The sequence below is a fragment of the Pavona decussata genome, unplaced genomic scaffold (assembly GCF_977016875.1).
Source record: "Pavona decussata unplaced genomic scaffold, jaPavDecu1.1 SCAFFOLD_102, whole genome shotgun sequence".
Taxonomy (NCBI): domain Eukaryota; kingdom Metazoa; phylum Cnidaria; class Anthozoa; order Scleractinia; family Agariciidae; genus Pavona; species Pavona decussata.
In genome coordinates, this window is record NW_028145517.1 from 6,253,324 (window position 1) to 6,268,690 (window position 15,367).

General features: G+C 37.9%; 1 protein-coding gene across 1 annotated transcript; it reads right to left on the reverse strand.

The window, feature by feature from the left end:
* Window positions 1–243: 243 nt before the first annotated feature.
* LOC146471922 (progesterone-induced-blocking factor 1-like) lies at window positions 244–15,152 on the reverse strand. The gene is made up of 15 exons (XM_085120497.1): window positions 14,470–15,152; window positions 12,208–12,327; window positions 11,961–12,094; window positions 11,151–11,259; window positions 10,598–10,905; window positions 10,371–10,469; window positions 9,355–9,520; window positions 8,850–9,000; window positions 8,160–8,250; window positions 7,627–7,729; window positions 7,066–7,196; window positions 3,559–3,643; window positions 3,011–3,181; window positions 1,642–1,718; window positions 244–999 (listed from the first exon to the last, which is right to left on the reverse strand). Exons 1-15 carry the CDS (start codon window positions 15,067–15,069, stop codon window positions 990–992), a joined length of 2,355 nt encoding a protein of 784 aa, XP_084976623.1. The 5' UTR covers window positions 15,070–15,152; the 3' UTR covers window positions 244–989.
* Window positions 15,153–15,367: the final 215 nt, after the last annotated feature.

Below are 15,367 nucleotides of genomic sequence, written 5' to 3' on the forward strand. Positions count from 1 at the left end.
GGATTTTGAGTCCAAATTGTATCTCAAGATGCACTTTCCTAAAGAGCCTATCATTAGGTAATGTTCTCAAAAAATATCCCAGATGTACTTAGTTGACAAAATGCAGGGTTTTCTGCCTGCTAAATTGAAAGCCTTGCAGTTTCTTTAACTTAAATTATAGCATAGCGCTCATGCTTCGCCATCTAATTCCTATTGGAGTCCTCATGGTGTGTTAATAAGATGACGTGTGCAAATCAGACAAACTCAGCTTTTTCAAAGTAAATTTTCATTGACAATTTCAGATGAAACGTTCTCGTTCAGACCGTACAATCAAATGTGGTGTGTTTGTGACCAGCCAATAATAACCTTTGTTTTTCTTTACAGTGCATCGAAAAATTTTTGTAATCAATCACAAATAAAACCTGTTTTCCGCACACTTTTTTGTTGTCACTGTTATAAAAGAATTGGTTCATGCTTTTAGCTGTGCGTATATCAAGTTATGGATGCACTTGGGAAGTTTGGAGAGCACTCAAGAAGCAAGAGTTGTCTTGTGCTTCTCTCCCGTGCTCTCCAAACTTCCTGCATGCATCCATAGCTTGATATATACATGCTAAACATAAACCGATTCTTAACTATAAAGGAGGATTTTTTTTAAAATTCAGTTCTAAATCACAGTTGGCGAGAACTTGGGAGAAGAGAGGATGGGAACTATTTTTATTCAATCTCAGACAAGTTTGCCATCCAATGGAAACCTTGCATTTTATTATTCACACTCTATTTCACTCTCACTAGTACTTTACTGAAATGTATGTTTGTGATTTACAAAACACATTACCAAGTTGACAGTGCAGTGCAGAGGAGAAAGGTGTTTTTGAAATGTACTTTCATTTTCTTTTTTATCCTTGTAATAAATAGCTACACTCCCCTTTACAGTTTCACTGGAATTTTACTTGATATAACAATAATTATTATTATGCTGTGTAAAAATATATTAAATATTGTTTTTGCTGTCACACTGATCTGAAACACAAAGAATAAAGAAATTACTAAAAGGAAAATCATATAACCACAAAAATCAGAAATTTATCAAATGGTGTTGCACAACACACAATTCCTTGATAAAAATCATGAAATTCAAACAAACCTATTTCCACAAATTCTAAATGCCAGATACCTATGAAACTTTACAGTCTTGCTAAAATCAGCATGGCAAATAATCTATTTTATTAATAATATGAACCCAGTTTTTAATTCTAGTAAAATTCTTATTTTCAAGATAAACAGTGTCAAATGGGGTGGTCTTAACAGCCCTGAGGCAATTCACAAAGCCTTCCAGTTGAGATGAATCCTTTAACTAATGTTTCCTAACAAAAGCCTATAGACCTTATGCATGAATGACAGCTAACTTACTATTCTCTCTTTGATATATGTTAATAAATTTTCAGTACTACTAACCTCATTTTAGAGTAAACATTTCATTGAATTTTGTACATGCTAACGAGGCTAGCAATGCCAATTTTCTTGAACATGAAGGACCAATTTATTGACTGCCATTTACGAATAAGGTATAATAGTCTATTGCTATTCCAACAATGACTATTTTTCATCAACAATACTTGAGATACATATTAACTTCGTGAATCCGGAATATTGTGTACCTACCCTTGCGTAATGCCAGGACGTCTAGTTAAGTTCTGACTCTTTAATTTTCTGTACCAGGTTGGAGGATCCGACTTAGTCTACAACCAAAAATGTACACTGTCAGTGCGTATATGTACACTTGGCATCTGATATGAGACTGCTATAATTTGAGTAATATGTAGTTCAAGAAAATATCCATCATGGAAGGTCACAAGACATTCCAGGATGAGGAAGGGTGGGGTGGGGGGGGGGGGGGGGTGTCTCAAGAGCCCAACCTTTCAAAAGTGAGGGGAGGGAGTGGGTTCAAAATGAGAAACCATGGGGGTGAATTGCCCCCCAAAGTGGGTACCCCCAAAAAGTTTGGGTTGGTGGGTGTGGCATGCTTCTTCTCAAACTCATGAATAATTCAAAAGACAAAGACAAAGGAAATCATGCACCGCGACGTGTTTGGGTATCTGATGAAAAACCCCTTATTTTTGCATCCTTAATTTCCCATTCAAAATCAGTTTGTTTGAGAAGTTATATCAAACACTTGTCACAGACCGTGTTTCATCACAATATCAAAAACCTTGAAGTTCGTTAAAAATACTTCACTTATTTTTACGCATCGTATTTTCAACTCTCTTCTCGGTGTTTGATATGTGATGAAACTCTGTGTCTCCTGTTTGATATATTACTTAAAACCTTTACCCTATTTCAAACCAAACTATGTGATTTTCCTAGTACCCAATTTCAAACCAGACTCTTAAATTGATACACTATTTTGGAGTATTCAAATCCTCAAAATCATCATGTTTCCCCATGTTACTAGAAGCTAAATTGGTCAAAAGACGGAGATGAAAGAGACAAACATATAAGTAGGAAATGTGTAGGTGTTTTAACCCCATTTTAATCACGAAAACCATACCCAATTCCAGACCCACCTTACCCCTTTCCAGACCAAAATAGTCAAAATCTATACCCTATTTCAGACCAAAACAGTTCAAAAGCCATACCCTTTGGTGCCGCACATACCTATATCGCTTAAATAGCGGAGTACCCTCCTCCCCCAAGGAATTGCTCATACTAAGGCCGGACTATTCACATTAGGAGCAATATTTTAGGAGAGCTTTCATTCTTTGACTGTGAAAATGTACATGACAATATACAAACACCGTGCAAAAGCTTTGTCTGTATGTCATTCCCATCTTTCCCAAAACCAATGGTGTGTGCAACTGCATAAGTTGCATAAATAACTGTGACAAACTTTCAGCTAATCTCTCATCTGTAGCTAACAAAATATTAAAATACATGCATTTGACTTTCAGAGTGTGTAAATAAGCTAAACTTTAGAATGACTAGCTATCTTTCCCTCCCTTTGATAGTATGTTATCAACAACTTGTCACTCACAAATATAGTCGGTTTTGGTCTATGAGCCGCCTGCAGTGATGCACTGCCCACTGCTGAAGTTCTAAGATGTGACTGTGGGCCATGAACGCCAGTACTTGTCCTGGTAACTTGTGATGTTGAACCTCGGGAAGAATGCAAACCAAGAATTGCTTGTTTCATCACAGCCATCTCCTGCAAAGGCAAATTAATACTTGATGTTTGATTTCTAAGATTTTTCGAGGCACTCATCTCACACTGCCTGTCTCTTTGGGTTGGGAGAGGCAAGTGAAAGGGTAAAGTGTCTTGATCAAGAACATGACACAATGAACCTGGCCATGTCTTGAACCCAGCCTAGTCAATCCAGAGTCCAATGCACTAACCATTAAACCATTGCAGCTCCCCTCCTCTCCTGGATGCCTTATCTTCTATTAATTACCATTAATTACTGGCAATTTGTTAGCTAACATGTTATAATAATATTTAACTGTAAAATAGTCAAAATTAACTGATATAAATAATTTAATATGTTAGACTAAATTTTGATGATAATATTGAAACTATTACATTACCTCCCTTTGGTTTAGAAGTCTTTCTAAGTCTGTGGACAACTCACTGCGAGTCTTAATAAGGTCTTCTTTTTCTGCTTTCAACTTTCTGTGAAAAGAAGACAGTTTAATTTAAAGGAAAGTCATGGACTTAAAAGCGGGTGGTTGGACTCAGACTAATGAATAGATATTAAGTTTACTAAGCCAAGTCATGTTTGAGTCACAGTCAGCCCACACTGAAGTCTGATCTCACCCAGGGCTGTACTTGTCACCTCTGGAAGCGGTGCTAGTCCATTGCTGGTTTTATCCTGGACACCATTTTTGTACACTTAACATTTCCTTAAAACCTCACCAATATTGAAGGGCTTCCTGCAAAGGGGCATATATCACTTTTTTGGGGAAATTTTGATTTTTTTGTACGATCATGCTAAATCTTTACATACCGACTTGTTTTTATGTGAAGAATGTCATTCTGTGATTTTTTTTCAGTTTTTTTTTTGTTTTGTTTTCTAGAAAAACAGGGCCAAAAAGTTGAGTCATCGCAAAAAAAAAAAAAAAACAGTGGAAAAATCACAGAATTTTTTTTTTTTTAAATGGGGACTTTTTTATTGTTTTTACAAACATAATGCTGACTTACTTACAAAGTACTTACTTAGTTACATAAAGCTTTAATACGTACTTACATATAACTTGCTGAGAGAAATGCTACTTACTTACATATTAACTTACAAGATAATGCTTACAAAACAGGAGCCGATGAGTTGGAGCCTGTTACACAATAATGAAAAATAATTCTAATACAACTGATTACTACCTTACTATATATTAACGAAGAGTAAATACTCTAAAAACGACAGAAAATAAATAAATAAATAACAAACAAAACAAAAAAAGCCAAAAAACAAGGGAAATTAGTCAGAATCAAGAAAATTATTTTTACAGCTTGACTTGCACCTTAGCTTTGCTAGTTTCAATTTGTATTTTATTTTTAAGGATGGACAAAAAAGCATCAAAAAAAATAATCTTCCTCATTTTTAGCGGCGGTGTAAATATAGTATTTAGCAATTATCAAGTAGAGGTTTAAACCAAGACACTGAGGCACGGTGTCTGTGATGCCATAAAGTGTTTGTGCTTCAGAGAGGGAGATCTCAATGTTGTTTTTTTCGCGCCACCAAACTGAAAAATGTGTCCAAAACAGCTGAGCATTGAGGCAAGTCACGAATAGGTGTGTGATTGTTTGCTTTTCAGCGCATAAATGACAGTGATCATGTTCTTTAATTCCGAATTTATATAATGTAGCGTTGGTGGGTAAGATGTGGTGTAAGATCTTGAACTGAAACATTGAGAGTTGTATGTCTTTCGTAGCACTGAACGGCATCTTGTAAATTTGAGAAATTTGCTGTTCATTTAAATTAGCATTTCTGAGTCTTTTTTTGGCGGTGGCCGGAACAAATTTCCTTTCAACGAAAAAGTTGGTAGCAAGTTTAGAAGAAAGCTTCTCAAGGGGAATTCTATCTATACTTATGGATTTATTCGAAGGCGGTTGTAATTTACCTTTCATTATTTTTATCCAGTTAGGAGGAATTGCTTTGCATAAACCGTAGTAGGTAAGAAAATTAGTTTTAAGACCAAAATAAGAGCAGAAGTCTTGGTGAGATAAAAGGTATTGCCGTTGAAGAGATCTCCAATTTTTTCAACACCCGCTACATGCCATGCTTTGTAGTATACTGAATAATCGTTGATTCTAATAAAGCGGTTATTCCATAAGATTTCATTCAGTATTTCTTCTTTTGAGGAGGGATTGAAAAAGTTTATAGATTGCCAGGCCAACAAGGCTTTCTCGTAAAAGATCAATGGAATGTGTATGTTAAGATGTTTAAGTTCAAAGTTACATTTATGGAGAAACAGACCACCAACTCGCTCTAGCAGGGAAACAGGAATGTGAATCCAACTCGCGGTGGGATGACAGCTGTCTAGTCTTCTGATCCAAGTTGCTTTGAGAGCATTGTTGATTATGTCAAAATCAGGCAATGCGAGACCACCTTTTTCTTTAGGGCCAATCAGAGTAGTTTGTTTTATTTTTGGTTTTTTCTTTTGCCAGACGAATTGAGTAATAGCTTTATTAACTTTTTGAATAAATGTGGGGGTGACAGTAAGGACAGCAGTGTTGTAAATAAGTTTGGAGAGGGCTAATGCTTTTAAAATGACAATTCGACCATGTAAAGTTAAGTTCCTAGGGTACCACAAGTTTAGCAAGGAAGCCATCGAGGACAGTTTCTGTTCAAAGTTCCTTTTGAAAGCAGCTTCGTCATCATAAGAGAAGTGAATACCAAGTGCAAATACAGGATCTTTTGGCCATGCAATATCAAGAGGATCTTCCGGGTTGTTTTTGTTTGCGCCTAGCCACAAGCCCTCTGTCTTGCTTCTGTTTACTTCAAGACCAGAGCATTTTTGAAAAGCGTGGAGCAGATGGAAGAGGTTTTGGGCAGATCTTAAATCAGAAACAAAAACAGTGGTATCATCTGCGTATTGTGAAATTTTGAATTCCTTTCCATATATGTTGATTCCTTGAATATTTGCATTAGACCTTATTGCATTAGCAAGAATTTCAGCGCACAGCACAAATAGGGAGCCGGAAAGTGGGCACCCTTGGCGGACACCTCTTTGTAGTTTAAAGAAGACAGAGGCGTAACCATTATTTACTACACAGCTAGAACAGTCAGTGTAAAAGGTTCGAATCCACTGTAGTAACTGAGGGCCGAAATTTAATGCCTCCAAGGTCTTAAAAAGGAAGTTCCAGTCGACGGTGTCAAAAGCTTTTTTAAAGTCCACAAAAATCGCCATGCCGGGAATGTTTTCTAGCTCAGTTATCTTCATGATATCGTTAATGAGTCTAATGTTCTGTCCTATATAGCGGCCCTTGACATAGCCAGTTTGGTCGTCATTTATTAATTTGGGGAGGACTTTAGCGATTCCATGGGCTATAGATTTGGTTGCTATTTTATAATCGACGTTAAGTAACGTTAGCGGTCTCCAATGTTCCAAATACAAAAATCACAGAATGACATTCTTCGTATCGAAACAAGTCCGCATGTAAAGATTTAGTGAGATCCTGCGAAAAAAAAAAATTTCACCATAAAAGCGATACATGCCCCTTTTGCGTAAATCCCTTTATTAATACCCATTTACTTTATACACCAGGGTGGAGAGAGAGCAACAATGTGGAGTGACTTACAGAGACCACCAACCACTGGGTAGTACAGTCGACTCCCAATAACTCGAACCCTCGCTAACTCGAACCTCCCACTAACTCGAACCAATTTTCCTTTCCTGTCAGGTCATTTTCTAGATAATTTTACCCTCGATAACTCGAACTCCCGATAACTCGAACCTTTTTCAATTTCCCTTGAAGCTTCGAGTTATCGGGAGTCAACTGTATATCAAAAACGAAGACCACCCCAACCACCATGCCTCTACCAATAACAGGTGCACTGGATGATTTATCCAAAGATCTATTGATATTTGACTGACCTCACATCCTCTTCCATTAATTCCAGCCGCTCAGTTAGTGTTTGATTCTGAGTATCCCGTGCTTTTATACTTTCAATCAAATAGTTGTATGGCTGCTGGGCTTCATTCAACAGCGATGTGGCCTTGGAAAGCTGTAGAAAAATTATACAGAAATTTTCCTTTCTTTCCTCTTCCAAATGCACTTGGGAAAACCTAGACCCTACCCCCTCCCCCCACCACCATACCACACAAACACACACACCCAAAAGGTACCCATGGCAAATTGAAGTTGTCCCCCCCACCCGCCCACATACCAAAACTTTTGAGACCCCTAAAGATATGTCATTTTCTTAAGATTTTACCTTCTTGTACATCACCAGTTAAAATTTTGTCACTCAAAAATTGGGCTGTTGGCCATCATCATCATCATTACTTCATCAAATTATTGCAGCTGTTACTTAAATTTACAGTTAATTCTTATTTACCTGAACTACTAAATTTACTCAACATAAAATTTAAAGGGCACCCAACCATGCTATCAATGGTTTTTGTAAACAGAAAAAAAGTCTAATTAACATTTACCTCTTTTCCAAGTAAATCCTTCTTCTTCTTTTCTCTTTCCATTTCATTTCTAAGAGATGTGTTTGCTCTCTCCAGCTGAAGAACTCTCCGTGCTAATTGCACACTGTGAACAAACATCAAACATTTAAAGTGTATATGACACAATTTTCTTTTTGCTTGATCAAATCTTCATGTTGGTTTCATATGAAAATTGCATTTGAGGCATAGAAAAGTGTGGAAATTCACTTTCATGGGGATACAATACCACATGAGATGGAAGACTAGGGATAGTATAGCTGTGACATCAACACAGGATCACTAGTTTTGCAATTTCTCTATTCCTCAGTTGTTTTGTTGTGAGCATTCAACAATCCCAGTCATAATTTCCATCACACAGTTTTCTTTGACTGCCCAAGAAAAACAACTGAGGAATGGGGGTGAAACATAAGACAATCATTCCATGACTGTTTACTGTTAACATTATTTATTTACGGTTTTTTGAGAAGCTATTGTCAAAAACCTTTAAGGTAAACTTTGCTGAACATTGTAGTTACCTCTGCTGCATTCTTCTCTTCGCTGTACTTGGAACATTAGCACCATAACCATATGAGAACAACACACGCTCGGCATCTGACTCATTCTCAACTAAAACAACAATAATTATTACAACAAAATTGACTTGAATTGCACTGTCAAATTACAAAATACAAAACACAAAGTGAGAATTAACTGTCAAAACTGGTCGAGCATTGTTCACCAACTGATGCAAAAAAAAAATGAAATGAAAATGATGCCATTGTCAAGTTCAAATGTCAAGAAAAATTAAAAATCTCATGCATGGTTATAAGTAATTGAGGATATTTGCACATAATTAAAGACCAAAAGTCAATTTTGTAGGTACAAAATAGTTTCTCCCAGATTGAGCCGCAGATTGGGTGTTATGAGTCAGTTTAAGTTGCCTTGTCATAAACCAAGCAGCCAAATTTACTACTGCCATATTTCATCAGAATAGAGAATTTGTCACCAAGATTTTCAGCAAAGTCTGTGTTACACTTGTCATGAAAGTACAAGCCAATATTATCGTTAGTAGATCTTCTGTGTTCTTCAACTGTTGCACAAAGTGTTGTGAACAACAAGTTCAGACGCATGTTGAAATTAAGATTAGAAATTGGAAATAGTTTCATCGGCATTGTGCATCCAGGTCTTTAAACTAAAATTGCAGTCACCAACCCCTGCACCCTTACCCTCGGCAGCCTGCATGATGACATCATCCAGCTCCTGTTCCAGTTTTTCATAAACCGCCAGTTTGTCACTCTGCTCCTTACACCTGGACTCCAACTCTACAAGACGTTTCTCTGATGAATTTTGCAGAGCATAGTATTCCTTATTCAACACCTGGGAGAAGAGTTAATTACAGAAAAAATTTACTATTAAAAACTAAACATTGTTATTAGTCCATCTCAGAATGCATTTACATCCAAGTCAGCCACTCAAGCCCACAGTCCTCTCAGCAGTTTATTCTTCGCATGTGAGCTACGTGATAATTGAAATAGTTTGAAAAATCTCAGATTAGACCAAAAGTTTAATTAAAGCCACAACACACGTTTTGTGATTCTTCTGAACTCAATGAACTTGACACTTTTACATGGATGTTAGACCAGCCTCTTTCATCATACACTGCTATTGAAGAACAGGAAAATGTTATGAAGAATCATTAGCGAGAGGATGACTCTAACGTAATTTCCATACTTCACTCTTGCTCTGGTACTTTTCAGCCTCCAGTTTAGCTTGCCGCAGATTGTTTGCTGTCTCATCAAGAATCATCTGCATTCTTTCTAACTCAAACTGCTTGACGTTGATCTCCTTTTGCAGGTCAGACTGCCTGCTGTCAGCTGTCAACTGCAGCTGACGAAACCTAAAGGGGAAACAACAACAAGTTGTTGTATATATTTATAGATTCACCTGGATTTTTGAAAATGGCCCAGCTTAAGTCTAGCCACCCACGCAGTCGTTTTTAGGGGTTTTGCATTACCACCTCCCCACAAGGAGATAATACGAGACCACTAATAACGACTGAGTGGGAGGCTAGCTTAATAAGTAATGCATCTCCATCTCCAAAGTTGCCAATGTAAAAACAAAAGGTAATTGCATTGTCCTTTTTGTCCTCTCCTCATTCTCTTTTTCCTTCTAAACCTTCTTGGGGCCATAAAACCTGTGATTGAGTGATGTTTCATGAAAAGGGCTCAAGTTTTCATCGGCCACCTTTTCAAAAATTTGCACTGCACTGCACTGCACTGCACTGCACTGTGTGGTGTGCTGTCCCCTGCCGTGCTGTGCTGTGCCAGGATTGCACTGCACCGTACCGTTCCCTACCATACTGTACTGTACAGTACTGTACCATACTGAGCTGTGCTGTTCTGTTCTGTTCTGTGCTGTACTGTACTGTACTGTATTGTACTAGACTGTATCTATTTTATTGTCTGTATTGTATAAAAATATTTCCAAAACATTGTATTTAAAACTTTCAAAAAGTCAAAACTTTAAGGTTACTCAGACGGGTTGAGATCACTGAAAATGAAACTCGCCACTCAAGCCCTGGTTTTAGAGGGTTGTTCAAGGCAAAGTAATCTTCCCAAACAAGGTTTCTGCAGATTAACATTGTCTTGATTTCTTCCACTTTTAGGAGAACCATTAGGTTTAAGTCACAAACTTTTAAGTTAGAGTTTGACTCATAAATAAAGCATTGTGTTACACTGTAATCTTACTCAGACTGCAAATGATCATATTTAGAGACCATTTCCTTCTCGTTACCACAAGCTCTTTCTTTTTCCTCTAATGCATTGTCCCTTGCTTCCCGCAGATTCCTGCCATAAAACACAAAGTAATTTACTCTTGACAGATGGCACTACCTAAGATAAGGAACCACAACTTCCTTGTTTGTATTATCAAGAACTGCCAAATTTAGAACAATTAACTATTTTAGCAGACTTACCTATTTTCTCTCTCAAACATATCTTTAGTATCCACCCTTATCCTGTCCAATTCTATGGAGGTCTTTCCCTTGATGTCGTCTAGTTCTGTTTTCAGTCTCAACTCATACTCCGACTTGTACTGCTCCCTAACACTGATGTACTTCTCATAAAGCTCCTCCCTTGCATGCTTGGTTTCCTCTAGCTGTTTACCCGTCTGTTCTAGTCTTTCCTCAGCTAACGTGCAGCGGCCTCTAATCTCCTGCAGCTGTCTGTTCATGTAGTCTTTATCTTGTTTTAGTAATGCTACAGTCTGTTTACTGGCATGGAGCTAAACATCAGAGAAGAAGAAAAAAAGTTTTATCCTTAACTGATGTTTGCTTTATCAACAGGAGTTAATAACTTAATGTCAATTGGCCAATGTAAAGAAATTCTTCAGCTGATGTTTCAAACGTTAACCCTTTGCCATTTGCTCTGACGTAGGGCTTACACTAAGTCTTGAAACATCAGAACTCGAATCTATTTATGGTGGCCAATTTGCCTTGTAAATGTATTAACATTCTACTGAGAACTCGCCTCTTTTTGAAATTCCAGTAAACTGTCCGATTTTGCCTTCAATGCAGCATCTAACATTGTGTTGGCTTTCTTCAGCTCTATAACATCTCTGTCTAAAGTGTCCCGCTCACTAAGGAAGAACATAAGCAAGAACAGGCAATCTTTAGAGCAATGCAAAGATAGAATGACAGTGCTTGAGCTTAGAGGTAATATCCAAATTCACAACTAGTAAAAATTTGGTTTAGGCAACTAAAATGTGAGGTTTACTAGCCATGGGCTACTCCCATAAGAAGAGGTTTTGGTAAGATAAGTCAAGGAAAAAAATAAACAAATCTTTAAAGAGAAATCAAAAACAAAGAAGGAAAGAAAGAGGGCTTTATCACATAATTTTTACAACAATAAGTAATCATAATTATTATTCAAACATGATTTAGGGCTTGGCTAGCAGGTGATGCCTTTTAGTTTAATAGTACATTTTACATTTTAGTGTAAATATTTTAAGGTCAAGCACTGCAATGACCACCAGGAATTTATCCACAATGTTTATATAAACTTCATACATTCCAAAGATGAAATTGGATTAGGTTTGACCACAGAGTTGGTCCTACCCCTTATCAGTTCCACTGTAGATTTGGACCTCAAGTAGAGCTACCCTGCCCATGGATTTGTTCCCTCAAGCCTCAGTGTATTTTATCCCATAGGAATTTTATTCCTCTATTGATCTGGTCCCCACCCCCAAAAGTGAAAATTGGGCATTTTAATTATTTAAACAAAAACCGGCTAGCAAAGGATTTCTAGGGAAAAAAGCATGCTCTTTTTTTGTTTTATTACCTTCTAACTTGATCAAAATTTGTCATCTTATAGTCCCCTTGACTGACTTGAGATTGTAGCTTCTCCAACTGAAGCGACAGTCTTTGCACCCTGCGTTCCATCTCTGTGCGTCCCATACGCTCATCTTCAGCTTCCTGGATGTTTTAATCATAACACAAGGACAAATTCACTTTAACCGATTTCAATGACAACACTGTGTTTTTAAAATATATATATATATATCTCAAATTAGAAGCTGACAATTTACCTTGCGATAAATAGCAACTTCTTCTTCTCTGGTATGAAGATCATGAGTTAGAGCTTCTATCTGCTGTCGAAGGCTTTCACATTCCAGTGACAAAGGGTGGCTAGCTTCATACACTTTGATCTAATATAAAATATCACACAGAAGCTAAAACTTATATAATATTACACTTTCTATGAGACAGTGTACATTCAGGGTGAGGAGTTAATTATTTGAAGGGTGGAGGAGGGGGGTGTTTAAAGTGTTTAAGGTAATGTTTAAAACACGAGCAGCAGTGTTTTATCAAGATTCAAAACCATGAGGCGCAGCCAAGTGGTTTTAGACCTGATAAAACACGTGCTGCGAGTTTTTTGAACGGCTTCAAAAACATTCCTGGAAAAGCGTGTGTCGAGAGAGTTCATAACAATGACGCTTTTGTGAACATTGGAAATATTATTAGCATATGAGAAAAACATTTAATACTGCATACTAATAAGGAGGAGGTTTTATCGGGTTTTAAAACCACTGCATGTGATGTTTTATCTACCATTTGATAGGTCAATGAGCTTATGAATTATTAATGAGTTTTTGAAGCTCATTTTAGTCTCTCTATGACCAAATGAAGTGTCACTGTTCTAGAAGTATCCATATCATAATATACTGTATAATATTTAATCAATTTTAAGTGTGATCAAGTGTACTCCCCCACCTCCCTCCCCGTCGGTCAAATTCCTGACTATAAGTGAAAAAAAAGACAACCTCAAGTTATGTACCAAGGATAACACCCTGGGGATATGGTGTTTTATAATCACCCTCGGAACTCATCAATACTTAAACAAGGTGTTGATGTGACAGTGGTGTCAGTGCACAATCAAGATTGGTTCTAGACTGTTCATAGACCCCCTATATTTCCAAGGGATTCTCGAGACTGGTACGCTTCAATGGAACTGCCGCCATCTTGGTTTGTAAAAGCGAGCGCAATCTGGGGAGAGTGTCTAAACTACCAAGGGGAGCAGGAGTGGGTGTTATGCACTTGTCAGCGGCTTCCCCGAGGGGGGGGACCCCGGGCTGATATGGGGACTTTGCTAATTGTGTATTTCAAAGTTCTTGTATTTCCCCACCCGTGCGGGATTTGTTTCTTGCAAAGTCCCCAGTATTTGGCGAACCCAACTGGATTTGAAGATGCACTTCAGAACTTTATTTGGGTTCTTTAAACAGTCAGCAAACACTCGGACTTTGCATTCTGATGAAAACTGAACTTTAATTATTTTTTCTCGAATACTCCATAAGTTGCTATAAATCACTCCTCTTACTGTACATGCGCAGCATGGTGAAAATTTCAACTTTTCATTCAGTCCTGAATTCCCCAGAATCTGTTTTCAATCTATCCGGACTGATGAAGAACAAGGGAAAACACACTATCATGATGGTTCATTGCTGCTTCTAAACACAACGTCCTTAAGTTTCCTGAGTACTCTGAACAGTTGCTGTGATGCTTCAGAAATGAACATTCTTGTGAATATTTAAAAAAAATCAACTTTTTCTATCCTTAACAATTTGTACGCTGTTCTAAATTTGTTCTACTACATCACTAACAAAAGACGACCTGTTGACCTTTAACAGTGACCTCTATAAACAATAATATATACACAGAGGAATTTTTAAGTTGCCTATGCCTACAAATACGTAAAAATTTTTTGACGGATGGTCTGTTTGATAGACAAAAAACAATGGATTTTAAAACATACCTTCTTGTTCTTGCCATCGATAGAGCGAACAAAAATCGTCCCCAATCTCCTCTCAGTTGAACATAAGCGAAGTCCCCATATTTTCCCCGAGAGTAGGGCATTCAAAAATCTAAGTCCCCACATTTCTCCCACCACAAGGGAAGAAATTTGTTGCAAAGTCCCCATAAAGTCCCCGTATTCCCCCACATCAGCCCGGGGTCCCCCCCCTCGGGGAAGCCGATGACAAGTGCATTAGTGGAGTGAGGGAGGGGAAGCTGCTACCTCCCAACTCCGCAACCCTCCCCTCAGTAGTTTAATTTTCATGTGAACCAGTCAGGTGACATTTTAACGTCACTAATGTATCAGTCAATTCCAGTAGTGCCCCTGCCTCTGCCCCTGCCCCCCCCCCTCCCCCCTTCCAGCTATTAGTGGGGTATTTTCTCACATTGTCCATCCCAGGGGTCGGGCATTAGCCTACCCGAGAGCATTTGACAGCCTTGCGATTTTACGTTGAGGCAAGGAAAATTTAACAATCACCAACAACAGCAGTTCAACTAACCATTACAAATTCCCTCAGGCCCAATTGATCAGGCTCCTTAGATTTCAATTCTAAATAGTTTTCATCTGATAATAATTCCAGATCATTCAGCCCTCTTCTGAAATCCACAGCCTTTTCTTGGAGTTTCTTGTTTTCAAATTCCAGAGCCTGCTGCCTTTTAAATATTTTTGCCATTTCTTGTCTCGTTCGCTCAAGAGAACTCTTGGCCTCCTCTTGTTGAAGTTTAAGCTGCGACTCAAGTCTCGCCTGAAGAATTTGCTTGTCGTGTTTAGTATCTGCTAATAATTCTTCTAACTCGTCAACTTTGCTGAGGTAATCCACTTTCATGTTATCTATAATGAGATTTTTCTGGCTCAGCTCGATGCGTAGAAGTTCCAGATCGTGCAGTAGTTGTTTTTTCTCGATTTCATGTTTTGTAATCTTGTTCTCCGCTTCGCTGTCGACTTGAGTAGAAGAAAGAGCCGAGCTTGTCAACAGAGTTGACGATTCCACATCAGTAGTGTTGTCGGCCGTTGTGTCATTTTCCGTCCGTAATGTGTTGTCTTGGTTATTTTCACTGGCGTGAGAATTGTGTGAGCTACCACTTCCCCTGCTTGACATTTTTGTAGAGTCAAGAAGCTTTACATTTTAATTATAACTTCAACGTTTTGATTAGCGCGCCGCGCCGCCATTTTGAACGGTTTTGACTATAACTAGTTTTTAGTCTCTCCCGGAACAGTTGCTCCTCGCCTCAGGCCCTACCGAGTGACTCTTTTTACTCATCATTTTTATTTATTTAGTTATTTATTTATTTATTTATTTATTTATTTATTTATTTTTTATATTTACAGAAGTACCCAACGACCCTTTTAGAAAAATTTAATCGTATGTTGCACTAAACACTAGCTGAGTGTCCCTA